General features: G+C 48.3%; 1 protein-coding gene across 1 annotated transcript in view; it reads right to left on the reverse strand.

The window, feature by feature from the left end:
- The window catches only part of LOC115409260 (receptor-type tyrosine-protein phosphatase U-like), a 227756-nt gene that overhangs the window by 102838 nt on the left and 97485 nt on the right, over positions 1-27433 (reverse strand). The window contains 1 exon segment of the mRNA XM_030120350.1: positions 11328-11599. Coding sequence (XP_029976210.1) covers positions 11328-11599 — 272 coding nt within the window.

Below are 27433 nucleotides of genomic sequence, written 5' to 3' on the forward strand. Positions count from 1 at the left end.
AGAATAGAAACGCACGATTTCCCCCTCCCTTCTAAATATCTCCACTGTTTAAAGAGAAACTTTAATTGTAAAGTTTTGTCCCGGCATGTTTCTGTTGTGCCGGCTGGTATTTTCCACACAGATGCATTTAATCAACAGTCACAATAGAATTAATTATCCTCTGAACCTTTTCAGCTCTTCATTGAAACGCTAAACTGGGAAAATGTCAGGATTTATTATAAGCCCATCAGACTCCAAAAGCAGGAGCTCTGGAGAGTCATTATTCTGCAGTGAAAGGTCAGATGGACGGTACCTGGGTGGAAGGGTCAGAGGTCACGGTGATCACGCTGAGCTGCATCGTCCTCAAGACGTGAACAGACCAGCGGGTGATCTCTGCTACATCGTTCAGAGCATTTCTGTATTTCTGTGCTGCCATGCAAATGTAGAACTTTTCTGAGACGACAATGCAAAAGCAAAGTCACGTCATCAATGTGGCACCAGCTTTGTTTCATTTGTCTCATATATGAAGGTTAATTATCTTTAATTTCTCTATTTCTACTCATTATTGCACCGCCTGCTCTATTAATGCTAATTTTCCCCCGGGAACAAAACACATTTCTGAATTTGATTATAAGTACAGTCAAATCCTGTTGCAAGACTGTTACTCTGAGATTCACACAAAAACATTTTTTACAATCACCTTGTGACAAACACGTGATTTGAATGTCTTTGAAAAGGCTTTTATACATGTGTTTTTATGGTTAGTTTAAAGAAGAGAAAAAGCTGGACGTGTCCATGTATATGTGTAGTTACTTTCCCCGTAAAGAGGTGCGGACTGAGAGACGTGACATGTTCCAGCAGCAACGAACCATTCTTGGATTTAAATGTCACATCTGTCACCTTGAACTGCGCGATTAGAGTCCCTCTGAAAGACGCTCCGCTGTGCAAACGAGTGGAAGACCCGACGGAAACATGGATTTACATACGAGGCTGTGAACGCCGCGGGAAGCGGAGGAGCCGCCGGTCGTTCACACCTGCTGGAACCGGCCATGCCGAAGAATCCAGAGCCGCCGAATCCAGTCATTAATATCGATTACTGACGTGTGATATGAGCCGCTCCGCTGAAATGACTCATTTGGAAACCTCCTGCGTAAGCTGGAATATAAAGAGGAGGCTCGACGGGAAGTCAAGCCAAACTCTGCTTCCGTCCACGAGATGCACGATACACTCCTCCGGCACATACTGGACTTGAGAAACTGGCGACTTCAGTCAATTTTAATCATGTAATTTGCAGGACTGCGCTTTACCTCCAGGTGACCTCTGCTGTCTTTCCACGGACGAGTGAGCGCAGTAATTATAGACTCCGATAACGACCGGCCAGAAAATCTAATACATACAGAGGAATTCACCCAGAGTGCAAATTCATATGGACTCAAAGAAACATCAAATAGCATACGGAGTTATCGCATCAGCCGAATATTCGCAGCTGTGGGGCTTGCTGGGCTTCACCTGAGTGAGAGAGTCTACCTGATCAATCTCCACGGCGTACAACACGTGAATAAACCCCCCCTCCCCTCCCCCGCCCTTCATTAAATCCATACGGCATCTGCAGGAGTCCTTAAACAAAAAACCTAATATTCACTCAGTCATCTAAATGAGCGGAGCCCATGTAGAGTGGGGGGGGGGGGGGGGGGGGGGGGGGAGGGGGGGAGACGACACCCAGCATGCAGCAGAGTCACCGTGGGTTTGCCAGGGAGTGATTACAGTCGGCGGAGCCCGGATTGGTTCCTCGGCGAACACACACTCCTCACTTCTCCAGCTGCAATCTCCCAGCTTTAGGGTTGAGTGTATTAACGGCCGGTGAGATGAAAGTTGCTACTGTAAGCTGCTTCAGGCCTCTGTGTGTGTGTGTGTGTGTGTGTGTGTGTGTGTGTGTGTGGTAGGATTTTACCCACCGCTGGTTATCTATCCCGAGGCCCGCTGGAAGTCAAGACTCTGACTTTGCACTCGAGACGACCGATAGATTGCAATGTTGACAATACATCAGCCTTTAAGTGCCTCGGGACAATCAATAGCACAAAAGGCCCCGGCAGATGGATACAGACCGCAGCTTTCTTCTCACTAATATATTTTTATTTTTCATTCCTACGCCGGGGCCATTAGAGACGTCTGACCGATTAGCTCTTCAATTCGTCACGCGTCAGCGCGCCCACCGCCATCGATTCACCGGGCCCGGTGCGTCCAGCCGGCGTTAAGCTCCTCCGCTTCGGCCCTCGCCCGCGGAAAAGTGCGTCTGAGTGTGACTCTGTCAGACGCTGAGGAATGACTCCGGAGTCCGGCCGATCGCCGCCATGCTAATGGGCACCACCGCCAAACCGACACCTGGGGGGGGGGGGGGGGGGGGGGCGCCGTTCTCTCCACCGCGGCGGGAGAGCGGAGCGCGGTTCAACGCGATTCGCCTCCAAAGACACTTCAGCTTGGTCGAGTCTAGAGGTGGATGTGTCTCGGCTGTTAGAGCAGGTCATCTCACAGTCCCAAGGTTGGTGGTTCGATCCCTCATATCACCCTGTCGATATATTGAACTGTCCTTGGGCAAAGTCACTGCAAGTTCAGACGCCGCAATCGTTTTGTGTGTGTGTGTGTGTGTGTGTGTGTGTGTGTGTGTGTGTGTGTGTGTGTGTGTGTGTGTGTGTGTGTGTGAGACCTGAATGGCAACTTTAAAAAACTTAGATTTATTTTACTTTTCTGGATGGATGGATGGATGGATGGATGGATGGATAGATGGATGGATGGATGGACAGATGGATGGGTGGGTAGATTGATGGATGGATGGATGGATGGATGGATGGATAGATGGATGGATGGATGGATAGATGGATGGGTGGGTAGATTGATGGATGGATGGATGGGCGGATAATGAGATAAAAGATGGATAGATGATGGATGAATGGATGGAATGGTGGGATAATGGATGGATGGACGGATGAACAGACCAACGAATAGATGCATGGATGCATGGATGGATGGATGGGCAGATGGATGGATTGACAATGGATCGTGAATGGATGGAAAGGTAGATGGTGGATTGGTGGATGGATGGATGAATGATTGGGTGGATGAATAAATGGATGGGATAATAGATTAATAGATGGATGGATGCTGGATGGGTGGGTAGATAGATGGTTGGATGGATGGATGGCTGAATGGCTGATGGATGGATGGACAGATGGATGGATGGATGGATGGATGGATGGATGGATGGATGATGGATGGATGGATGGATGGACGGACAGATGGACGGACGAATGGATGGATGGATGGATGAACAGATAGATGGACAATGGATTGTGAATGGATAGATAGGCAGATGGTGAATGGATGGTAGATGGATGAATGGATGGATGGGTAGATGGAGGGGATAATAGATGAATAGATGATGGATGGATGGATGGATGGATGGATGATGATTGTGGATGGATGGATAGGTAGATTGACGGATGGATGGATGATGGTTGGTAGACGGATGGATGGACGGATGGATGGACAAGACGCATGGCTGAATAAGGAGTACAGGAGAGCAGCCCTGCTGTGTTTCACTTCCATGTGACGGATTCATACATTTACCTGATTCCCCGCATTCAGCTTTAAACGCCGTTGCATTAAGGTGGCAAATAAGATGCACGAGCTTTTAGAGGGAGACATAAAAAATGCATGGGCAGAAGGAACGTGCCGGAGAGACAGTGGAGCCACAGCGAGCGGGGCAGGAGATGGAAGGCGGACTGGGGGAGGCATGAGCCACACTGATACCGTGAGGCCTGATAGCATCTTCAATATTTTATTAGCAAAGTTTCACCCTTTCGCCAAAACTCCCACCAGCCGGACTGAAACAAAAATCTATTTCTGCAAACAGCGGCGGAGACGGATTGTCCGATTGAGAATATCCAGTCCGAGGTGATGCAATCCTTGAACCCTTCTCAGACGGTTTTTGTGGCAGGCAATGAAAAATGGGGGGGGGGCTTTAATCTGATATGAATAAATAAATCTGGCTTCCTGCTCACAACTGCCCAGTAAAGAATAACACGTCATCGTCAACAAACAAAGACAATGAAAGAAGAAATCACAAAGCTCCGGCGATGCAGCCTGTTCAGATACAGCTGGGCAGCCACATCTGAAAAAAACAAAAAACAAAACAAGCAGCAGCAGCTTGCCTGGATTTTAATATGCGCCTCCCGTGGCTCCGTGTTTGCCTCATAAAATTCAACGACGGAGAATTGATAGTGTCAACTAACAGAATCCATACCGCATTTCAGGAGGCCTCGCATAAAGTGCACGCATAAAACTCACCGGTGGAAACCCTGCAACGAAAACATGAAGAAGAAAAAAAACACACGCTCTGCACAGTAATTAATGTTTTTAGCGTCTACTTTTCATTACAGCGCTGCAGAAGCTGTTTATGTCCGCCTGACGGTACGGCTCTCCACTGATACCGGGCCGTCATCCATCTTCGCCGGGCCTCTAATCAATTTACCCACTTAAGTCCGTTTGTCGGAGGAATGTGTTGAGCGAAAACTGCAGCGACGCCCTGTTAATTGATTCCTTCAGGGCTGCCAGCATCGATCCCCATCGGCTTTGTGGCAGCCACCAAAATGTAAATATATGACGGGAATTTTTTCCTGCTGGTTGCTCTCTGCAGTGTGGTAAATAAGAACAGATATAAATATAGAATGACATGAACCAAGTTAAAAATGTACAACAATCAGCCATAACGTTATGACCTCCAACCACGTACGTCCTTCAGTCCTCTGTCAGTCTGTCTGTCCCACCCTTTATTCCCTCAAACCGCCTCCACGCTCCCTACCAAACAGAAACAACGGACTGGTTTTAGAACGTGATGGCCGGTGCCGCGAACCTCGGTGAAATCCTTCCCAGTGAAGCTTCAGATCAGAAGTCACTTAATGCAGCTTTATTATAATGGGATGAGCAGTGAGACTGCTGCACTGCCAGCGACTAATCCCGGAGCTTTAAGCGAGAAATCCAGCAGTGGACTCCGCCACGACAAATAACTGCTATAAGACAGAAGTAATTACGGGAAGTAAATACATCCACCCAGTTACTGTAGAAAACAATCAAATCATAAAGTCTGTTCTAATCTTCTGATCTCAGCAAAGCTGTTTAATATATCATTACAGTGGTAATCACAGTAAAAAAAAAAAAAAAAAAAAGTATTTTATCTAAATCTCTGTGATAACCATTTGAAGCTTGGCAAGTCTGGACACACAAGTGAGAAAAAAGAAGTGAGAGCTGAGAGGAGACGGAAAAGAAGAAGCCAAAAAGTAAATGGAGGAGTGTGTTTCTCCGAAGGAGTCCATCGTTCAGCCTTCTGCGACCGAGCTGACAGCCAATGAGTGAAGCCATCTGAACGCATTCCTCCCCTGTCCTTTAAACGCCGACAGCCTCCGGTCCAATCTCCGACTGGAAATCTGTTCAGCCGAGTCAATGAGTGTCACGCCCGCGTCCACCGCAGCTTAGACGGGGGGGTCGCGACCCCGGTCCGATGACACGCCTTGATGGAATCGCGCTGTCAGCCGGCGCCGGTTTATCTGCTTTCTGTGACGCCGCCGCCGACTCGCTTTAAAAAACAAAAAGGAAGTGTCCTCCAGCGGTGCCGCTCCAGCATCTCAGGCAGTAAAGCAGAGAGAAACGTGTGAAATTTAGCAGAAAACAACGTGATCTATCGGCGACTCGTATGCAGATCGTTGGTGTTTTCTGGTCGACTGGGCCAGTCCGGAAGCTTCTCGTCACTGGGTGCTGCGTCGGCGGGGAGGGGACGCCACGTTAAGTCACAGAATAAGAACAGATCAGCGAAGAAATTAGAGAGAGAATAGAGAAAGGGAAATCACCCATAATGCACTGGGACCAGTCTTTGTAATCTGAAAAGAGCTTCCATTTCAAATGTGATTCAAAACTTTGTGTCTATAAAGTGATCAGTTTAGGTCAGCAGGATCTGGAAAGAGGATGTATAAACATCCAAAGGGTCAGGAAGAATAACACGAAACCAAGGTTGGAGTTTCTATTTCAGAAAACGTGTGTGTCAGAGCACTTTTGTAAAGTTCTGCTTCGAGAACTGTTTTCTAAAGTTATCTTTTCATTGTCATTGTTGGAGACTCAAAACACAACCACGGCTTTGCAGTTTCACTTGAAAACGCTGTCGTGTAAACGGGCCCTAAATCTGCAGGTTTTTCATCGTCATCGTCCCGATGAGCTTAAATCTGTCGGTCGTGTTCATTTCTGTTTCGCCATCTCACGGTCACCAAAGCCCATTAAAACTGAATAGGGGCAATTAAATCCTATTTGGAAACTGAATCTTGTTTAAAAGTCTCCTAAAAATAACCAGAGCAATAAGAGTTCAAAAACAAAGGCCTCCACAGTGGTCTTCTAAGACATATTTATCCTCATAACTGACTGAAGACGCCATCTGCGATGAAGCATTCAGTCCTGCTCTCTTTCAAAGAACAACACTATAAAACCCGGTGGGAGCTGATTAACAGCAGCTCTTTCGTTGAAGGTACTTTCCCCCCAAATGATGGCGTCAGTCGACAGAGACCATCACTCAAGCGGTGGAAACAGTCGCTCGGCGTCTCCTGAGCTTCCACCGAGGATCCTGATAACGCCGTCCAGATTAACTGAGCTGCTTAGGAGAAATGAATGAACATCTTCAGATTCCATTCCGGGAAACACAACGTGCAGTCATTTTAACGTCGGAATCCATCACCGCGATATCTCCGTTGTATCGTCCAGCCGCTCTCCTTTATTAATTATCGTGAGGCGCCGAGTTTTTTGGGAGTGGACGACTAAATCACTCCAACGCCTCTTCGGTGATTATCTCCTCGCTCCATTTCTACGGTTCCCAATGGGTCACTTTACTATTGAGACAATACATTTCTGATATTCCTGATCCCTGTTGGAAATATCAACAATATCAACCGCGGACATCTGGAACACGGGAGCGCTGGCGGTGCGTTTTAGAGCCTCCTATCAGCGGAGGCCCAAGAACACCTCTGATCACAGCCCAGCATATCTCTGAAGCCGTCTGTCCTTCCTGAGGGCTGCTGACGCTCCGTGATTACTGGCTGGATTTTAATCTCAACCAGCACTCCCACCGACAGCTGCTCTCACACACACTCACTCACACACACACTCACTGGCTTTCCCCTCCAAGCCTTCTGAAGTCCTCTCTCCCCCGTGTGGCTCCGCCGCTCGACGGCCTGCGGGGGCCGATCTGCTGGCCGGCGCCGCCGGACAGTGATCTTTATCGATGAGGCCGGCCGGACGGATGAGTGGAGCCCCGCGGGGCCGGCTTTGAGAAGCGGCGGCGGCGGCGAGAGCCGGTTGAAGAGAGAAGCCATCCGGGCGCAGAAAAAAAAAAAAAAAACCCAAGGATCTGGTGCGTTTTGTTCCTCCGGGCCCGAGTTTAAGCCTCCTCAGTCATCTGCACAGATTTACCTGCTTCATTACCTGCTGCCGATCATCCCGGTTTAGAGGACAAATAAAGCAATCTGTGGCGTGTCTGAGCGCCCGGGGGGAGGGGGAGGGGGGGTGGGGGGGACTTCGCCGAGCGGCTGCTCCTCATCGCTCAGCCAGCGTTGGACATACATCAGCCGGGGTAGTGGATTACATTGCGTATGCACGCCTGCCCGAACGGTAAACACCGCGGCGCTAAGCAAACTCCCCGCCCGGGCCCACTTGTCTGATTGTACACATCAGATCCGCCCCCGCCGCTCCCCCGGACCTCCCTCCGAGGGCCCCGCTGCCTCCGCCGAGCGCAAACTTTGAAACGTCCGCGCAGGAGGGGAGGAAAATCATTACTTTGGATGAGTTTGGCGGTTTGGACGGCGAAACGGAGGCCCGTCCCCATCGATCCGCGCCGCGCTCTAATCTCATTAACGAGCTCGTGATTTATTGAGACGGGGCTCCAAGTAGCGCCAAGGTTATAGAAGCAAACCCCCCCCCCCCCCCCCCCATCCCCGACCAGGCCCCCGCATCCCTGCGCCAGGGGTCGCTCCGAATTGAGGTCAATTGACTGTTCGGAGAACCCGCGCTCCGGCGGTCCCCCTACGCCTCCTCATTACCGACTGCTTGGCGGTGGCGGGGGGGCGGCGGCCGGGTCGGCGGGCGACAGGCTCGGCGGGGGAGAAACGGGAGCATTAGGAGCATTAGGGGATAAATTATCCGCAGTAATGAGGTGAGGCAGGGCTGCATCCAGTCATCAGATTCTTACAAGCTGCACAAACGGCGTTAATAAAGCGGCGCCGGGCGCCGGGCGGGCCGCCATCGATCGCGCTGCGGCACACAGGTAAATCGACCAATAAATAACGACGCAATCCAAACACATGCCCATTGTAATTATACACCTATTGAGCCACGCTGATGTATGACGTGGCGGCGACTTGCTAATTCCTGCGCGCGGCCGGATAATGAAGCCGCGGCTGACAGAAGCCGCGGTTCGCGGGTTGGCGACCGCTGAACTGCTTAATGGAGTAATGGTGGTGCGGCGGCCTGCTAATGCCTCAGTGAAAGGGGTATATGACTGGACATTACGGCTGAGTAATCGTAACTCCATTACATAATCGCGGATCCGAACTGATGCGCATCCTGATGTATGTTTAATTAAAACTGGACGGTTCGCGCCGCAGCCCAGAAACACTTGGTTAGGACCTTATTAATGTCTCCTCAGTGGAGGAGCCGGTCTGCAGCACCAAAGGCCTCCGTATTAATCATCCATCAGCTCCGTCCTCCTCCAGTAACGACCTCTCTTGCTCCTTTTCTTACAGCACATCCTTCGCCGCTCCCGCAGCTCGTAATATACGTTCACCAAGATGATTTTTTTTTTTTTTTTTCTTTTCCCCCCCAAACAAGCAGAATTGACCCGTATGGACATTCTGCTAAATTGTGCTTGACACAAAGAGTGACTCAGCATCCTTTAACAATGAGCGAAAGAAAAATGCTTTCAAAGCCCGGCTGATTAAATCCACCTGCTGAAACCCCGGAGAGAAACGAGCACAGAGGAAGAGTGCGTGAGAGCGAAGATACAAGAAATCACATTACAGAGTCCAGCACGGCTCCGGTCGTCCATTTCATTCATTTAGTCCACAATGTTTTCACCAAGTGAAAATGCAAAACTTTTATCACATTTTGGGGTCTCTTCTCATTGACAATGCAACTTTTGTTGTTTAAAAACTTTTTATATTTACGTTGGACTGATTGTGGGATATAAATACAGATGAAGTTAATTGTTCCTCCGGCTCCCTTTCATTCATAACTTTAGAAACTTCTCCTTTGAATCTTTTTTTTTTTTTTTTCTTGTCGATGAATCCAGCGCACAAATTTCTTTGAAAAAGTTAAAAGGCAACTTGATTAAATCAGAATCTTTGGACTACCAACCAGGAAATGTTTCCAGTCCAATCTGAACTCCACTCATCCAAATACGACCGCTTGCAAGTATTTTTTTTTTTCTTTAAACTTTGAATTAAAAATCAAACAGTTCAGTTTTCTATGTTTTTCAAATCAAACCACAACAAAAGACAGTTATTTTTTCTTTAATTAATAAAGTAATTAATAACGGCTATGAATATGCACCCTAACTTCCCAAAATGATAACCGAGGTGAACTGAGAATTGTGGGACATCGATGACATCATTCAAAATGGCCGCTCCCATGAATCACATTTCACCTTAGTTATTTTCGGTTTTAACTTCGATTTAGACAAAACATATTTAGACAAATACATTATTTTTTGGTGAATAATGTCAGCTTTCAGCCCATCTGGGGGGGTTATTTGAATTGTGAATAAAATAAAACTAAACTAGACTAGTAAGGCTGCCAGAGCGATATTTTTTTTAAACACACTGCCTCAGCGTAAATGAGGAAAAAAGCAGCTTATTGAAGATGCTCTGGATCTGTCGCCATATGGAAGACTGCAGTAAATAGTTCTTCTGCACGTGAGCGAGTAGATATAGAGTATAACAACGTTTCCCTCCAGAGTGTCCCGACTCCCGGGACTCTCCTGGGATCTGATCGGCAACCAGCAAACTCTGGCACCGAATCTGCCGGATCCGCTTGAGAAAAGAATTCTCAGACGGCGTCAAGCCAAAACACACAGCACAGTCATCTGCGAGGCATCCAGCTACACTGTCCAAACATGAGCCTTCATGTCGGGAAGACGGGCTGCAAACTGAGCCGCAGACCGACATAAATCTCTGAAAACACTGCTGGAGTTCCGACGTCTCCTGCGGATGCCAACCGCCGCGTGTCCCCGCATCAAGATAAAGCCTCAACAGCAGCTGGCTTCCTTTAGATGTGTTGACATTTGTGCTGAAAAGGCACATTGATAAACACAAACCACTGACTACTAATTACTTTTAGTGTACAAACGTAGATTAATTTCTTTCTTGGATGCCGGAAAGCCATTTCATACAAAACCCTTAAATATAATGAAAAATATCCATCAAATACTAAACAAACAAATTAATTGTAAAAGTTCTAATCAATAACTTGAATATATTGTGTATTGCTGGGATGTATTTGGTCGGACTCCAGAAACCTCAGAGTCCTGTGGCGAGCTGATGAAACAGACGTCTTCTTCCAGTTCAGGTAACTTTGTCGTGAGGCCAGAGCGACGGTTTATTTCTCTTCTGGAATGTAGAATCAAAGCAAGGCGGTGTAGAGAAAACTATAGAACTGATACAGAACAGATAATGTTATTGATACAGCCGCAAACCTCTGAAGGTGAGTGTGAAACTTACGACAACAGCAGCGTTACTGATTGAGCTCGAGTTTTTCTTCCTCCTTACAAGATGATTACGACTGAAAAATCTTCAGAAACTAACCCATGAATGAACTGTACTGTTTCTAATGGCAGAAAAGTGCAGCAATGGCAATCAAAGCTCTCCCAGAAAACTGTGGAAAGTTTAATATTTAATGAAGAAACTTTAATTAACTTTGGTTTTAATTGCTGGATATTTTTTTTTATTTTTTTAATCTGTAATATATTTTATATTAGGGTTTTGCCACTAAAAAGTGCACTGCTCTCCCTCATCAGGACTGTGCAGATGGCAGCGTGATTACTTCTGATTGACAGCGGTCTGACGTGAGGAGAAAGCGGCTCCAGGAAGCGGCGCCGCTTTATCTCCGGCGCCGCTTCATGCCCACTTCTGCTTCTGAGGACGGAGGCGTGAACGGGGTTTAAGGTCGTGTGGACTCGGGTTTTCCTACGACTGAGGGTTCTGATGTTCTCTGAGTTCTACCAGGCCGGAGGGTTCTCCAGACCTGACCGGTACCGGCTGACTCACCTGGTATTCGCTGGGCCAGAAGGTGCTGACGGCGAGCTCCACCTGGTGCCACTGGCGCCCCTGGGAGCCGGAGACATTCCACACGGCGCTGCCCTTGGACCCGGCGTTGACGCGGATGTAGACCTGCAGGTCCCCGGGGCTGTGGCCGTCGCGGCTGTACAGGAAGTAGCTGAACTGGATGCAGTGGGTGTCGTTCTCGCTGAGCGGCAGCAGCAGCAGCTGCGCCCGCTGGCCGCCGAAGTGCTGCGAGGCGTTGACCATCATGAAGGACCCTGCCGGGGGGGGGGACGGGGACACGTTAGAGGACCAGGTACGGGTCTTTTCCCCGTCCTGCTGTGGACTCCACCGCTCACCTCACCCATATACCTCAAAGAGATAAAGACAACTCTGAAAGTTTGCACCTAATAAAAAAGAATGACCTTGTCAAGGAGAGACTCTGCTGCTAAACAGCGGCTGCTAGACTCACACAGACCCGGAATACTGACGCTATTTCAGCATTTTCAGCTGCCAGCCAGCCCTGAGTGACCTACACTACAAAAAAATAACAAGATTCAACTATGGGCTTTACCTGTAAGACCTCAGAATGGGATAGATATGTCATGTTAGTTTTCACCCACAGCAGAACGTCTGCCTTCTCTTTATTTCTAAAGCCCTGGAATGGAGCCGGAGAGGCTGAGCTGACAGGCTCAAGGTTGTTACTGGGAATGTGTGTGAGATCCTCTCTGGCTATTTGTCAGCGTTTGGTGTGTCTCTGCCGCTCTCTGCTTCCTTCGCCCTCACGGAGCGCCCGTCAGTCTGGCAGCGCCGCTTCAGATCTCCGGGAGGCGAGGCCGGACTTTCACTCTGGACCGAGGTTCGCAGAGGCTCTGCCGGCCGTCTGGTCCGGGCAGCACAGCGGAGATCCTCCACACCGCGAGAGGAGCGGCGCAGTGCATGGTGGGGGAAATGCGAGGGGAGGGTCTGCCTTCGACTTTCTTATTTTGGCGTTTTCGTTCCAGAAAATTTTTTACTTGTCTCGTAAACCTACTGGACCCCTCTTCGTACGTCAAGACCGCACAGTTAGCTGGAGCATTCACACAAGTTTGGAAGTTTCAAAACTCGAGTCTTTTCTGGCCTTAATTAAATCATTACAACTTCCAAGGACCGTCAATACCTGCCATTAGAGACTGTCTGCTGATGACAATGGATTCCGACTCTCCAAATCCGGCGGTAATGCTCCACCGTGGGCTCCTCCGAGCAGCCGACCGAGGATCCGGAATTAAGGTAATTGATGCCCGAAAAGCAGGGGGGGAATCTATAAAAAGAAAGCTAATAGCTGCCAGTTTAAAATCTCCACTGTCATTAGCAATGGTAATTCAGGGGAAGTGTGGAAGCCGAGACAAGTGGAAGAGCAAGAGACGCCGTCAAGTCACGATCAACTATTTAAACTTCCTAGACTTCTTGAAAGTTTAATCAATCATCAAGAAAAAAACAAACACTTTCACTGACCATCAGAGAGACTCAAACATTAAAAATGAGGCGACTGAAAGTTAGAATGATCGACGAATTCTCAAACGTCTTCGATTTTTTAAAAAAAAATCTTGGTTTGGTAAAGCTTTTGAAACTTCTAATTATAAGAATGTTTGAAATCATTAAGGGTTCTTGTTTGCATTTTGTGGATGTTTTTAGACATTATTTCTACAGCCTGCTTCATCAATGGGTGGAGCAGTGGTTGTTGTTCTTGCCTCACATCTTAATGGAAAAAGGTTGAAACACAAGATGAGGACAGAAATGAGCAACTTGGTCTTGAGTGCCAATGAAACCTGCGTGTGGACTGTGAATAACCCACTGAAGGGTTGGTGAGCGATTTGTTAAATTTTAAGGCGCTGGACAGTTTTCAGCACGGTTTGTCGTCATCCCACTGCACCACTGTCATTTCTCAAAATCAAACGGAACGCTGGTAGAATCTTAATAGCGTCAATGTGACAACCTGCAGATCAGGTATGTTTCAGACAAACAAAGGAGCGTTTTATTAAAACACAACACGGTGTCCTGTGTTATGCGTGGGTGGGAATGCTCTGCTCCGGGGTCGCGCGGCGTGTTGGCGCCGTCGCCGTTAAATACGAAGCTGTGTTCCCATGCAAATGTCAAGAAGCTGAGAGGATCCGCAGAGGACCTCCAAATCCGCCGCTCTGAGAAACCGCTCGGCTCTGGAAGGACTCTCGGTGGTCACGTGACCATTAGAACTCTGCCGGGAGGATTTAGACGCGTTAGCGACGGGCTAAGAATATCTGGGAACACGACGGGCTGAAAATGGCTAAAAGGAGAACAAAACGACTGACTGACACCCGCTGACTGGGACCTGGCAGAGAGATGGCTGGGTTTGGAACGTCGATTTGTTGGCTTCTCACCATGCATGGAGGTTAAAGACACACATTGTGTCCTTCAGATATAGTTCGTTATTAAATCGTGGTGATATTATGTCACATGTTTAGTGAAAAGCTGTCCCCGTGGGCAGACGCCTGTCAGGCTGTCTGAAATCTAAACTTCTATTTGTGACCTGTGGGGGGCAGTACTGCACCTTCGCTACATGTAGTCTGCTAGAAACTGACAAGAAGAAAGAAGAAAAGCAGGCGGCTAGCTAGCTAAGGGCATTTACATACATTTTTGGAGATAAAGGACATTAACCGAGTGAGTGGACCAAAATATAGAAACATGAAAGACTGATTTAAAGACACGTTTGTCCAACAGGTGGCACTGATGAGTCACGTCAGCTTCTTAATGTTGACATCAGGTCAGAATGTCTCCAAAGTCTCAGGTGAACATCTACAACAATGCTAAACTGGTGCTTTGCATGAATTTTAACAGAATATTATGTAATACAAAAAAACACAAACAATATATTTCCACTGGATTCTGAATCCGGTTGAAAAATATTACAAAAACTTACTTGAAGAGAAGAAAAGAGAAAAGACTTAAAAGCGTAACAGACTTAATGCATTCAAAAGTTAATCAGGACAGTGATTGACCTCAAGGTCACAGAGGCAGAGGTTCGAATCCCGCTGACAGAACCCCGCCGTACGGCACCGGGTAAGGTCCTTTAAACTTCTCCCATCGCTCCACTGCTCGTTGGGCCAAATGCAAAAAATGCAAATCTTGCTGTATGTGAAAGGCGAAGACGCCGGCGCCGAGCTGTGTGTGTGTTTAGTATTTTGGCCTCGTTAAAGCGGCCCTGAGGAGAGCGCCGGTTCTTCTTCGCTGACCTCTAATCTTCCAATCATCATTAGCCTTCTCCGCAGTCTTTGATGTAGCCGCCTGCAGGAGGCCCGAAGCCTTGCTAATTGCACGCATAACCTCCGCATCCGGCGCGCCGCGGCCGGCCGGGGCGACCGGGGCGGCCGGAGCCGTGCGCGGGCAGCCGGGGCTGGTGGGTAGCGCGGTTGCCTAGGCGCCCGGGCTGAGGGAGAGCTGCAATCAGAGCCCTGCCTCCCGCCATTAATCATACTGACACGGTTATTAGGCCATAATGGCAACCGAGGGAATGCTTAAACCAGAGAGATGGCTGTAATACTTGCACGCTGACATGCAGGACACATATCAGCACACACTACTCACACACACACACACACTGGCCGACCTTCCCAGGAGTGAGAGATGCTCGTTTTCCTTTCTTGCCTCTGCATCTCTGGAAAACACCGAGTCGCTTCACTTACGCACAAACGATTCCCCGTCTGCTTCCCGTTTCAGAGCAGAAAGGAAAACAAGGCATCAAAGGATGATTCAAGCGAAGGTATTTCATTAGCAGGTGACGTGTGGTCTCATTTTCAACAAAGATTGGAAGCTTTCTCAGAGAGTAATTGGCGCTGTTATTTCAGACGGGGGAAGCGGGAGCAGCGGCGGGAGGCAGGAGACGAGCTCTCTGCACTTCAACGCGCTCCGAAAGAAAGAACCTTCCTCTCCGAGTGCAGCTATTCATTTAAGCAAAAGGCAAAAGTGGAATGAACTCAATTATGCTAAGTGTCGCTTGTGTTATCAAGTAATTTTCCGTGTCCTGCCTGTGATACGCCGGCGCCGCTCGGCATTCAAGGATGGAGGTTTAATGCCAGAAGTGGAGGGCGCTCATTCAGACGTACAACAAGATGTTTGATTTCCTTCATCACTGCCTTTAGCTTTAAAAGAAAGACGCTACGGGTCAAACACGGACTAGCTATCAGGTGCGCCACGCCACAGACGTTCAGGGCTCACACGTCACGGCGAGTACTCGTACCGGTAGCAAACGGTTGGTCCTCGTACTTCTACTCATCCCTTGAAAAAGTTGTCCTGTTGTATTTCTACATGCAGAGATTTAAAACGCGTGTCACGGAGTCTCCCCGGCCGCCGGACGGCTCCAACTTTCCAGCCCCGAAAGCTCGGATGAGACATCGAGCTGCCAGAAATATCCTGCGATAACAAGCAGCTGCCGTCCTCGGAGATCGCGCCGCATTTCTTGGACGGCGCCGATATTTCTCTCTCTCTCCCTCCCCCGCCGCCTCACCTGCTCGCAGGCGGAGGCCCGGGCAGGCTGTGGCTTCGCCCCTCCGCCCGCCGCCACTGCTGCCGCTTTGATGTGCGAGTTCCCCAAGGGTGGTGGCGGAGGTGGAGGGTGGGGGGGGGACTGTGTAGCTAAATTGCTTTTTCTTCAGCTAGGATCCTCTCATTGTCGGAGGGCAAGTCTCCAAGTGTCCCTATGACAGGATGCTAGTGGGAGAAGAAAGACGGGGGTGGAGGCGGGTGGAGGGGGGTGGAGGGGGGCCGCTGCTGAAACACAGGCACAATAACCCTCCGTCTTTTTGTCTCTGTATATTCATATATCTCCGAGCAACTCCGTTTCCCTTCAACCAAATATAGACTCAAGCCTGGACAGTGTTCCTCTGCGGGAGCCTCGGTCTGTTGAAGCCACCTAGTGGCCAGAAGGAGCTCTTGATTCTGGCAGCAGACACTGGAGGGAGTTTCACCCGACTGATTAGCTTCAGATCATGTTTCAGTTCAGGAGCTGCAGACAGCCCCGGATCATCTACAGTGGCTCAAAACAGAGCTATAATCACATTTACATTTAAATTTTCACTATGCTGTGGTGCACAGTTTGCAGAAATGTTCACATTTTCACAAATTCACTCAAAACTTTTCAACATAAATACAATTTTAATGATATTTTCTGATACACATACTTATAACTGTTGCATTATGGGTGTTTTTACAAACTCACCCTGACAGCATAGCTTTGAGGCTAATGCTAGTTAGCTAGCTTTCATGGCAGCATCACTTATGTCTCAGTTCGGGTCTCGGTGCTGTTTTGTCTGTTTTTTTTTTTTTTTTTTTTTTTTTTTTAATTTTGGATTTTTCTTCAGGCCAGATTGGAGCCTTTTGCAGGCCAGATTTGGCCCACGGGCCTTATGTTTGACACCCGCAGAGGCAATGTGGTGCTGTTAAGTTCCCATCGTCTCAACAGTTGAATTTAATCACCAGTCAATCAAGTTCATGCAGGAATCCAGTGGATTGAATGGGTGGCAGCATGTGTTGTCATCATTTTGGCCATTAATATGCTGTATAATCAGTTGTAATAAATGTGTTTAGCTGAGGGGAAAGCAGTCTGAAACACGAAACACTGATATTTGAAAACTGCAGTTTGATATTTTATCATCTTCCCATCCATCACATCATCAGTCCCCTTTTCCATCAAATTTATAACCATGACATAAACTCCTGTAATGATCTCGAAGACAAACAGCCTTAAATATTCTTGACGTTCTGGACCGTTTCACTCAGAGCAACAACTGATGAGACTTTTACAAATTAAAATCCATCTACCCTGATGTCCCTCTTGCGTTACTAGGTGAGCGAACGAGTGGTTAAACTGAATCTCTGTTCATTGTTGCATAATTACCTATAATTTATTGGTCATCATGACCCCCCCCCCCCCTCCCCCCTTCTGATTGGCTCGTCAGTCAGTTATCCAATCAAATCACAGAATGCTGCCAGTACGAGCCAAAACAGGCAATCTGGCTCGAAGATACTGTTGAGCGTTGCATTGTGGGGGATTTCGAAGAGCGTGTGTGCAATGCTGACTCTAAAATAAGAGGAAATACGCCGCATATCCAGCACTGGGAATATCAGACAGACAGCTGAACTATTGGCTCATTAAACATCTAAATGAGGAAACAGCTACTCCTGAAGGTTCGCATCAATTTCACAGCTAAATAAAAAATAAAATAAAATAAAAAGTGCCGTGTTCTTTCTGAATAAAGCGACTCAACATGATTGAAGCAGTAATGAGAAATGTGATAAGAGACATGAAGACTGCAGCATCTCTGATAACCTCACAGACACACAGACTCCAGCCAGTCAAACGGCGATAAAAAAAGAAAAAAAAAAAAAAAAGAAAAAGAAAAAGAAAAACACCCAATGCAGAGAAATTCTCCATAAATCCATAAAAGCTGATAAGGCTCCATCTATTTCTCCCGTGACCCCGCCAAGGGCGAGGGAACATGCATTAAGAGATTAGGGGACGGCCTCAGCTCCCAGAATTCATATCAGGAAGCGGGGTGGGAACCTGAGTCATAGGTCTGCCCGCTTTTATCACACTTACACCACGGAGAGGAGGGATGAGAGCGGCCCGGAGTGCAGGCGGTGGGCGGGAGGGGAGCGGCCAGATAGCGGAGGGGGCTTTTATCTTTATGTCCGTCTGCGTCACATTCCGTTAGCCTCCGTCGGCCGCCATCAATAACGCTTGGTATAAGTCAGGCGGGCCCCATTCCGCCCGGCGACAACGCCATCCCTCCTCCTCGGAAGCAAAAAAAAAAAAAAAAAAAAAAAAAATCCAAGAAGCATTTTAATCCAATTTTTATCTCACGCCTCCCGCCCAGCCGTGCCCTGAGTAACCGCTATCGCTCTGGCTTCTCTGTAGATGGCGTGATGGAGGCCGTTCGCCTTCCCTTCGGTGTGAGATCTGCTGGGGTTTGGCAGGGAGGAAGGCCGGTCCGTGGGGTCCGGCGGCGGGGGGAACAGTGCCGGAGCCGCGAGCCCCTGTTTACCCGAGCCAAAAGGAAAAAAAAAAAGAAAAGAAACAAAAAAACAAAAAGGCAAGGCAGATTTTCGCCATTTACAAAGTGACACGGCGCTCACGGCGTGCAAATGGGAAATCTGCAAACCAACAGCAGCTGGTCATGAATGCGACACTGACGGAGCCGGAGAAAAGCTTTCCAAACAGGCGCAGAGGCCGACGGCGGCTGGCGGCTCCGGACTAATGAATCCCCAGGTGAGCCTCCAGAAGCCGGCGAGCTACCCGACAGAGGCCTCACTGCGTCACCACGCCGCCGCCGCCGCCGCTCGGATTAACACCAAACACAAACGCTTTCAATCAAACACAGCAGTATGATCCACGTATCCATCACTTACAGCTGAAATAGGTTACGGATGGGAATGAACCCGTTCCAGATCTGAGGACTCCATGCAGTTCAGGGTCTGATACTCGAAACAGCAACTGCTTTTATAACTCCTAGAAAAGCTCAAAACCTAAATATGGTAATAAAAATCTGGTAATGGAAACGCCTGGATTTCAAAAACCTCCCAAATATCGTAAAAAAAAAAAAAAAAATTCAGGCTCTCATGAGGTTTTTCAAGCTTAAAGGAAACATTTTTTTCCACATTCACAAGTCCGTGGACGAGACGTATGATGTTCTATGACCAGGGTTGCCAGATTGGGGGGGGTTTCTGTCCAACTGGGCTTGTTTTGAACACGCTGGGCTGAAAAACAATAATGATTAATGTAAATCCTGTCAGCTGGATCTAGACGTTCGGTGGCTCATGTTTCATGTGAACACTGGAGAACCTGTGTTGCAGTAGCAGCGATCCAGTGGCTGAGAATCAGTCTGTTGTCTGTTGTCTGACTGCTCCGTCTGAGGAACGAATGTTCCTGCTGCCCTTTGTTTTGGTTTATCTGGTGCAGTCGTGTGCTCATGGCCCGTTTTTTTGTTATGAAAGTAAGAGCTGATCGAGTTTGGCGGGTTGTACGCTGCGTTTGGACTGGAAATCGACTCAGATCTGGCAACCCTGGACATGAGCAATCCGCTCAAGCGAAGAAGGTGTGGAGCGTTTGGAAACAGAAAAGTGTGGAGTTATACAAGGAAAATGAGAAATGTTTTGTCCCTCTGAGACAACATCGTACGAGATTTATGGCTTCTGTGCCGAACACCAGTCAATGGAAACGCCTGAAAATTGGTGAAGTTTGGAAAATATGGCTTTTATTTTGCAAACGTGTGTAACATAAACGCAGCTACTGTCGCTGAATCTCTGGTTCCGGACTAATTTCTATGAGTTGCAACTGTTGATTAAATTCAGTAGTTTTCTCCTGCTGTTTATTTATTTATTTATTTATTTTTCCATCTCCGGAGGGATACATCTGACTTTTTGAGCGGTTAAACGTTCCAATCTCCAACTGTGTCCATCTGCTGTTTGCTTCTCGGCAGGTAAAAAAAAAGCACGGTTGGGTTTGTGTTTGTGAAGAAAAAAAAAAAGCTTCCTGCTGTGGATAAAAGTGATGCCGCAAAAGACGTGAGAGTGGAAATTACAGGAGGTGGGAGAAATGAGGGCGATACCGGAGATCTCTATTCTGCTATTGTAAATACTATCGTAAATGTCACTGGAGGGAGCTTCTGCTGTAGGATATGCAGAATGAGCTGTTTGAAGAGACTCTGGACCCCCGCTTTGTCTTTCACTGGTGGGCACTCTGTCCTCAGCCGGGGTCTGGAACCCAGCTGAATCCTTCCTGTGCCGACGTTTCATGTTCTCCCTGCGTATTGATCTGCTCCGGTTTCCTCCCACAGTCTGAAAACATGACGTTGAAGGTAATCGGTGACTTTACGAGTCCCTCTCGCTCTGTCTTCTGATGAAAAGGCGGGTCGGGGTCTTGGACCCTGTGACCCTGAGGCTCCCCGTGAAGCTTTGACCTTCCTTTACTGTTTCCTTTAGTTCCCAGAACTAAATAAGTTACAACAGAACAAAATGAAATGGCTGCAACAGCTGAAGCAGCAGTAGCCCTGGTCCTACGATGCCTTTCCAAGGTAAAGGTACCTGAACCGAGGTCCGCCCATCAGCTCTGAGCTTCCTGAAATGTCATTCTGAGCCAAAGAAAGACAATAGAACTGATAATTGGGGCAACGATAAATCTCCAGCCATCACGGAAATAGAGAAACTTTTAGTGTTTGCAGCCACCATTGTCTTCAGATATTTTTATAAGCAGCTCACAGCTTCAGTGGAATCTTTGGCCTTGTTGACACGAACAGCTTTTCAAGTGAAAACTCACCGTTTTTGCATTTTCCTTTCAGGAAAGTTTCACATTTACATGGCAACGGTTTCAAAAGATGTCCATTTTCGTGAAAACTGTCGACTCTAAAACTACCAGAACCAGGAGAATCTGGACTGGAAACAGGAAGCAGTGCTTCAGTAAAGTTGTGTTTTCCCTTGTTTCCATGGAGACAGAGTCAGAGCGCTATAAAAAAAAAGGTACATTTTCAGAGGCACCACTGCCGTGTTAATGGACCCCGGAAATGCAGCAAATGTTTTCTATTTTCACTTCAAAACTTTGCGTCAACGGGGCATTAGTCTTTCTGAAATTCACTGATTTCACCTGAAATAGCTTCAAGACGAAGCCAGTTCTCTACGATCCACGTTTTCACCAAGACGTGATGAAAACGTCAAGAAAAAAAAGTCCTTGTAATCGTCATTTTAATCTTAAACCCACATTTGAGCCGCACTTCCTTCTTCTCTCTCTTCCACTACGTATGACCACTAGATGTTGCGCTATGTAAGTTTTCATTAGAGCAAATAAAGGTTTGTCTAATAGTTAGAACCGAGATGGAGTGTGACATTACCGAGTCCTGGAACAAGCAGAAACCGAGCAGCCTGTGGATGAATAAATGCAGCCCCGTCGTACCGCTGTCACCGCAATTTTTCCAATAAAACTGAGAACAAATCAGCCGGCGCCGTGTTTCAGCCTCTGTTTTCTGAGGCAATTATTCCCGCGGCTTCAAGCAGAGGCGCCACTGAAAAGAAAGGGTAATGTGAAAGGCCGCACCGTCGTTCATAGACGCGCATTAGAGAGCATTGTTTGAGGACGGGGACGTCGGGGACGTCGGGGGGGGGGGGGGAGAGGTTCTCTGACTTTACAGACATTCCAGTGTGTCGCTCGTGAGTTCAGAAAACAAGTCTCAGATCAGGAGTCAACCGGAGCTCTGAGTCGGAGCGCAGTCCCGGCTGGTCGCCAGAGACCAGAGTGGATGGAGGTGGACTCAGGACTGGGGGGTGTGGGGGGGTGTTGGGGGGGTCATCTCAGTGGCAGAAATCAATAGTGCATTAGCAGCCGAACAGTGACAATGTGTGGGCCGGTTGGCCGGCCGGCTACCGGCTCTCCGCCCACTCCTGCTGCATCCCGATGCTTCCCGCCCGCCCTCAGCCTCTTCATCTCGCTCCTGTGATCTGCTGTTTGTTTCATCTCGGCATCCCGGAGGCATTTTGGGGAGCTGCTCGGCTCGCCGTGCCAGAATCCCCCCTCCCCCTCCCCCTCGCCCTATTTCTTCCAGGTTTCTCTGGTCGTTCGGTAAACAGAGCATGTCATTTCCCAGGCCGCGCTCCTCTGGCCCTCCGCTCTGGTCGTGGACGACCGGGGCTCGGCGTGCGGAGATGGCGGACTAAAGCGGCGCTCGCCACCCCTCCGGGGGAACCGCTTCAAGCCGCTGAATACATTCATCAGCCTGCATTGTGCTTGAAACCGTCGGCAATATGTGAAATCACATCTTTCACCCGGCTGTTACTCAGGAAGCTTCGCCTTGAATAAACCCGACGGGACATTAAAGCAATCCAAAAATGAATTCATATATCTAAGAAGACTTTACACCAAAAACATCTCTGGTGGAGGAAGCGTGTTTTTCTTCTTTGTTTTCCTCGCATCTCTACTTTCTCCTGTGAGTGATGTGAAAGGCGAGGCGTAGTGGTGCGTCGACGCAGGTATAAGATGAACACCCGTCTCCGTGCAGCGCGGGGATTTATCGTACGCTCGCCTAAAAATAGCCCCAGAAACCAGCCGCTGCACATCCTGCAGTGTAAAGCCACAGTCAATCACGTTCCGAGTCCTCTGTTTGCCCCACAGAGACCCGAGCTCCCCGGCCTTCACCTCTCAGAAGGCCCGACGTGTTAGTGGAGGCGGTGTTAAAGAAAACCGCCGCAAAGCTGAAACGTAGCTTCTGAGATGTTTGGAGCACTTTGTGATTCAAGTTTGGAGACATATTCACACATTTTGGATGTCCGTTTGCGCGGCGATGGCATTTGGAGTGAATGAAAACGCAGTGAGTTATTTGAAAACACTCCGACTCTGGTCTCAATCCACATACATGTCTTAATAAACTTGAACCGTGCAACAGAATTCCAGTTCCTCATACCGAGTATAACTGAATGACAATGAAGTTTCAGAGCCTGAAAGTCCACTTCCTGTATATCTAAAGCATCTTGTACCCTCCGGCAGCGTAGCAGACGACTTCTTTACTGTTAATATGCATGAAATGCTGGTCGTGGTTCTGTGTTCAGACACCCTGGAGGGTCCCGGACGCCCACCGCCGTCCTGCGGGAAACACTTTATTCACCCATTTCGTTTTACAATCTAAATTGGAATCAACTAATTCTGTACTTAGTTTTATTATTATGTTAATTATCAGCTGAAACGATTAAAGAAAGAAATGCCACTGAGCGTTCATCTCAAACTTTGCTCAACTCTTTATACTTTTCCATCTGAAAGTCGGCAAACCTTCAAAACCAGGAGAGTTTGAGAAATTAGTCACCATTCCTCAAACCCGAGTATCACTGCTTTTTTTTCTTTATTTTAATTCCCCCACATGGTTTTGTGAGACTGCCGGGTGTTGCTTGAACCCTGCAGAGTCAGTGAACACCTCGGAACACCGGGAGCTGGTGAACGGGTCCAGTCGGTGGTCGAGGAGCCTCATGTTGGGATGTGAGAGACGAAGAGACACTGTGAGGCTTTCCCTGTTCTGAGGAGGTTGAAAGTGGATCAGTGAATGTAAAACCAAACCCCAGTAGGACTCTTGGGCCGTATTGTCAACATTTTCAAGTGAAAATGCAAAACTGTGGCAGCGTCTTGGTTCTCCGTTTACATGAGAACGGCACTCAAAGCCACCGACAAGGCAACGTCTTAAAAATGGCTTCCAAAGAAAAACGGTCTGACGATACAACTCCAAATGGGACACACACACACACACACACACACACACACACACACACACACACACACACACACACACACACCTTTCACTCAGTTGACAAGTAACAAACTGTCATTTGCAATGAAACTCAAGACATTTTGTAATCTTGTGTTAGCAGTATCCTTCAGTTTTTCCTATTTATACTGTATATACCTGTAAAGTCTTCAATTCATTATGTATAGTTCTGTTCTCTGTTTTCTTATTCCACTGTCACTTTGCTGCTGTGGCGTAAATTTCCACGTCTGGGACTAATACAGGATTTTCAACATCAACTTTTCAACGACTACGTCTCCTTAAAAATGGGTGAAAAGGCAACTTTCTGAAAACACCTGGACTGATGAAAACTTTTTTCTGCAGCCCATGTAAACGGAGTGTAGAGGAGACGGGAGCAGCGGCAGTGGGTGTATCTGCCGACGACTGGCTTCAACATAAGAAATCAGAAACCTCTCTAGGAGCAACACTGCGGCAATCATCCATCTCTAAATCCAACAGTGCGTCAATTAGGGATGTAAAATATCTTGCAAATCTATCATTACAGCCATATCGACGTGAGTATTACACAAACTGATCAATTAGATTTCCTCATCCTACAGTCAGTCAGATTCAAAATGACACTAGAATTACAATTAACCACAATTCACAAACAATTCGCACCAATTAAGCCCTAATTGTTCAACACCTAGAGATCACTCACAGGTAAAAAAAGGAAAAATGACCAAAGAAAGTCAACTTTATTGCAGCTGTACTGCTGCAGCAATGAAAACCTCAGACTGTCATAACATCTCTTTCTTGAGTCGTTATTTGTGCGTCTGGGCAGAGAAAGCCGCCCCGGCTCTCCGTGTGAAGAGGCTCGGTCACTGAAGCCTCTCAGACATCGAGCTGCACGGCGGAGCGAAGCCAACAGGAGCCGTACGACATCCTGTAAGTGCGAGGAAGATGAGAGAGAGCGCAACTCGAGGACGGGCACTGGTGTGGAGTAACCTGAGGTGAGGAGGAGGAGGAGGAGGAGGAGGAGGAGGAAGAGGCCGATCGATAAAACCCCGGCCCTGCTCGGGATCTGCCCCCCAGTCCTTTTCTTTCCTTCGCTGTTTGGCAAAGACAAACCAAACATTCATTTCCCAAGAAGCCGTCGTCGCAGGAGATAAGCCGGCGTCTTGGCTGAGTTTGCCCTTTAGCTGCCGGGGACGAGGCGGAGCGGGTGGGAGGCCCGAGGCCGGCAGCCGAGAAATCAGATTTCCAGCAGTTGGTGCAGTGCAGGGCTGCAGCAGCATCTGTGAGGAGGAGGAGGAGGAGGAGGAGGAGGAAGGAGGTTGGCTGGCTTGTTGGATCTGCCAGGCTGGATCAAAGCCCACTGCAGGTCCCACTACCCACCTCCACACACACACACACACACACACACACACGGCGGCTGCGATAAGGCCCCCCTATCTCTTACAGTCCGACTGTGTGCCAGCAGCAGATTTGAAAAAGGTAAAAGTGCATCTGGAAGGAAAGAGAAGCCACCATCTGGTCCAGATCACCTTCAAGCTGGAAAGGACCGCCGCCACTCCCCCCCCCCCCCCCCCCCCCCCCCCCCCCCAACCTACATCTGTCCCCTTTACTTGGCCTCATAGCCAGGCCTGAACCCCCCCTCCCACCTGAGGGAGGCGACTGTCTGCTGGGGTTAGCGTGGGCAGCAGGACGACGCGCGATCCCAAGCCACGATCGCCGCAAACTCGGGGCAGATGCTCGAGCTTTGGCCGAAGCTGCTGGCGACCAAAACGACGACGCCGCTTCTTTGAAAACAAGATTTTCGAGAACACCTTGATTTTTGTTTTTTTTCTGCCATGAACGCTAACAAGCTAGCATTAGCCTCAAAGCCGTGCCGTCAGGGTGAGATTGTACAGCTCATTGTATTTTGCATCAGAAGGTTTCATTAAAATCGTCTCTGTGTTGAGACTGAAGCAGTTTGGTTTTCTGGAAACAGACATTTTCATCATGCTTTCTAGAAAAGTGTTTTTGTGATTTCATTGCTACAAAATAAGAGCATTGGTAGAATTTCAGACATTTAAAATGCTGCAAGGTTAAATATTAGAGGAACAATGGAGACAAATTTATGAAATGCATCTTTATACAGCCTTATTGGTGATAAACCATCTACAGAATCTCCCAAAAACAGTTTTTAATTGACACTAAAGGGATGAAAACATTAATATTGTTGATCTGATACTTTTTTTTTATAAGATTAAGGAAACAATGATTATAAAACATGAGTATTGAATACTGAAAAAAGGTTTTGATGCGATATCCGGAACAGAACTTCTTCATTTTGATAAACTAGATGAGCAGGATCCCACATGTGAGCAGGCCTGGAGGGGGGGGGGGGGGGACTCCACTCTCGGCACTAGGGGGCGCACTAACGCCGCCCTCCGACGTCCCCCAGGCCCCTTCAAAGCCACAATCAACCTGTACGTGTCCCTAATCCGGGGCCGCGGCGCCCGGCAGCCGTTGGATTAGCAGAGCGGGGCGGTTTAAAATTTAAATGCGTGGGTGAATGGGCGACCGTTGAAGTGACAGGGGGCCTTTCAAAGGCCCTCCAGGGGAGGGATGGTGGCGGAGGCGGTGGGTGGGGGGGGGGTAACTAACGGCTTAACGCACCACCACACAACGGCGTGACTGTGAGTTATTCAAAATCGCCCACGCTTCCACCCAATTGGCTGCGAGCGGACGGGGGACCGGCCAATGGCTCTGCATGCGGGATTCGAACGAGCCAAACACACAAAGAGAGCCCTCTTCGGAGTTCATTTGCTTTCACAGACACACACACACACACACACACACACACACACACAGACACACTCCGGCGCTCGCTGAAAAGTCATCGCTCTGCCAGATACAATTGAAAGGCGTTTGTAATCCCTGGGATCTTAATTCATATCCTGCTCGGCCGCACTTTTTAATGGTACAGCTTCCAGCAAATAAAGCCTCCGAAATTGAAATCAATAGTAATAAATCAGCATAATCAGCATCCAGGCCCGCAGTCGGGAGGGAAAGTGCGCGCCGTTCTCCAATTCGCCATTTGACATTTATGAGCGGGACTCTTAATCCTTCAGTCCGCCGACGGTGGGAGCGAAGACGTTCCACTAGACTGCAAATCGCGTCCATCAGGGTCGCTGACAAAAAAAGAAAAAAACAGAAAAGAAGGAAGGGGTGGAGCGGCAGGAGCTGACCCCGCAGCAGCAGCAGCAGCAGCCCGGGATCCGTAATCACCGGCAAACCAAGAGATGAGAAGCTCTGATGAGGAATCTTTCAGCAATAACGCTCGGTCAGCCACACCAGGAGGAAGGTGTGTGTGTGTGTGTGTGGGGGGGGGGGGGGGTGGCTGATTCAGTGCCACAGACACTACAGTTTCCTGCAGTCTGGGACATTTATCCTCCTTCAGTGGTGAAGCGACGCCTAAAACCCAGACAGAGGGTTTGAGAGAGTCCGGCTGGACGAGGCTCACTTCTTTCTCAAATCCCACTCTGTGGTTCGCCGAAGCCAAACATTATCAAGCCGACGATTCCACAGTTCTGACACAATTGTTTTAATACATTTGTGTACAAACCCAGAAATCGGCATTGCTGCGGCTCTTTGACTGAAAATAACCCAAGTGTTCAGGATCGAATCACAGCTGGACGAAGACATCAGCACCGACGGGCTTCAAGATATGAGAACCGATCAAACACAAGTTCTTCCGTTCCATCCAGCAAGGGCAGGAGCTTCACTTTTAAAAATCTGCACAGAAGAGTTCAAACTGCAGTATTTTAAGTTAATGATGCTCCCAGTTAATAAAATACAAAA

Source organism: Salarias fasciatus, chromosome 22, assembly GCF_902148845.1.
Source record: "Salarias fasciatus chromosome 22, fSalaFa1.1, whole genome shotgun sequence".
NCBI classification, from domain to species: domain Eukaryota; kingdom Metazoa; phylum Chordata; class Actinopteri; order Blenniiformes; family Blenniidae; genus Salarias; species Salarias fasciatus.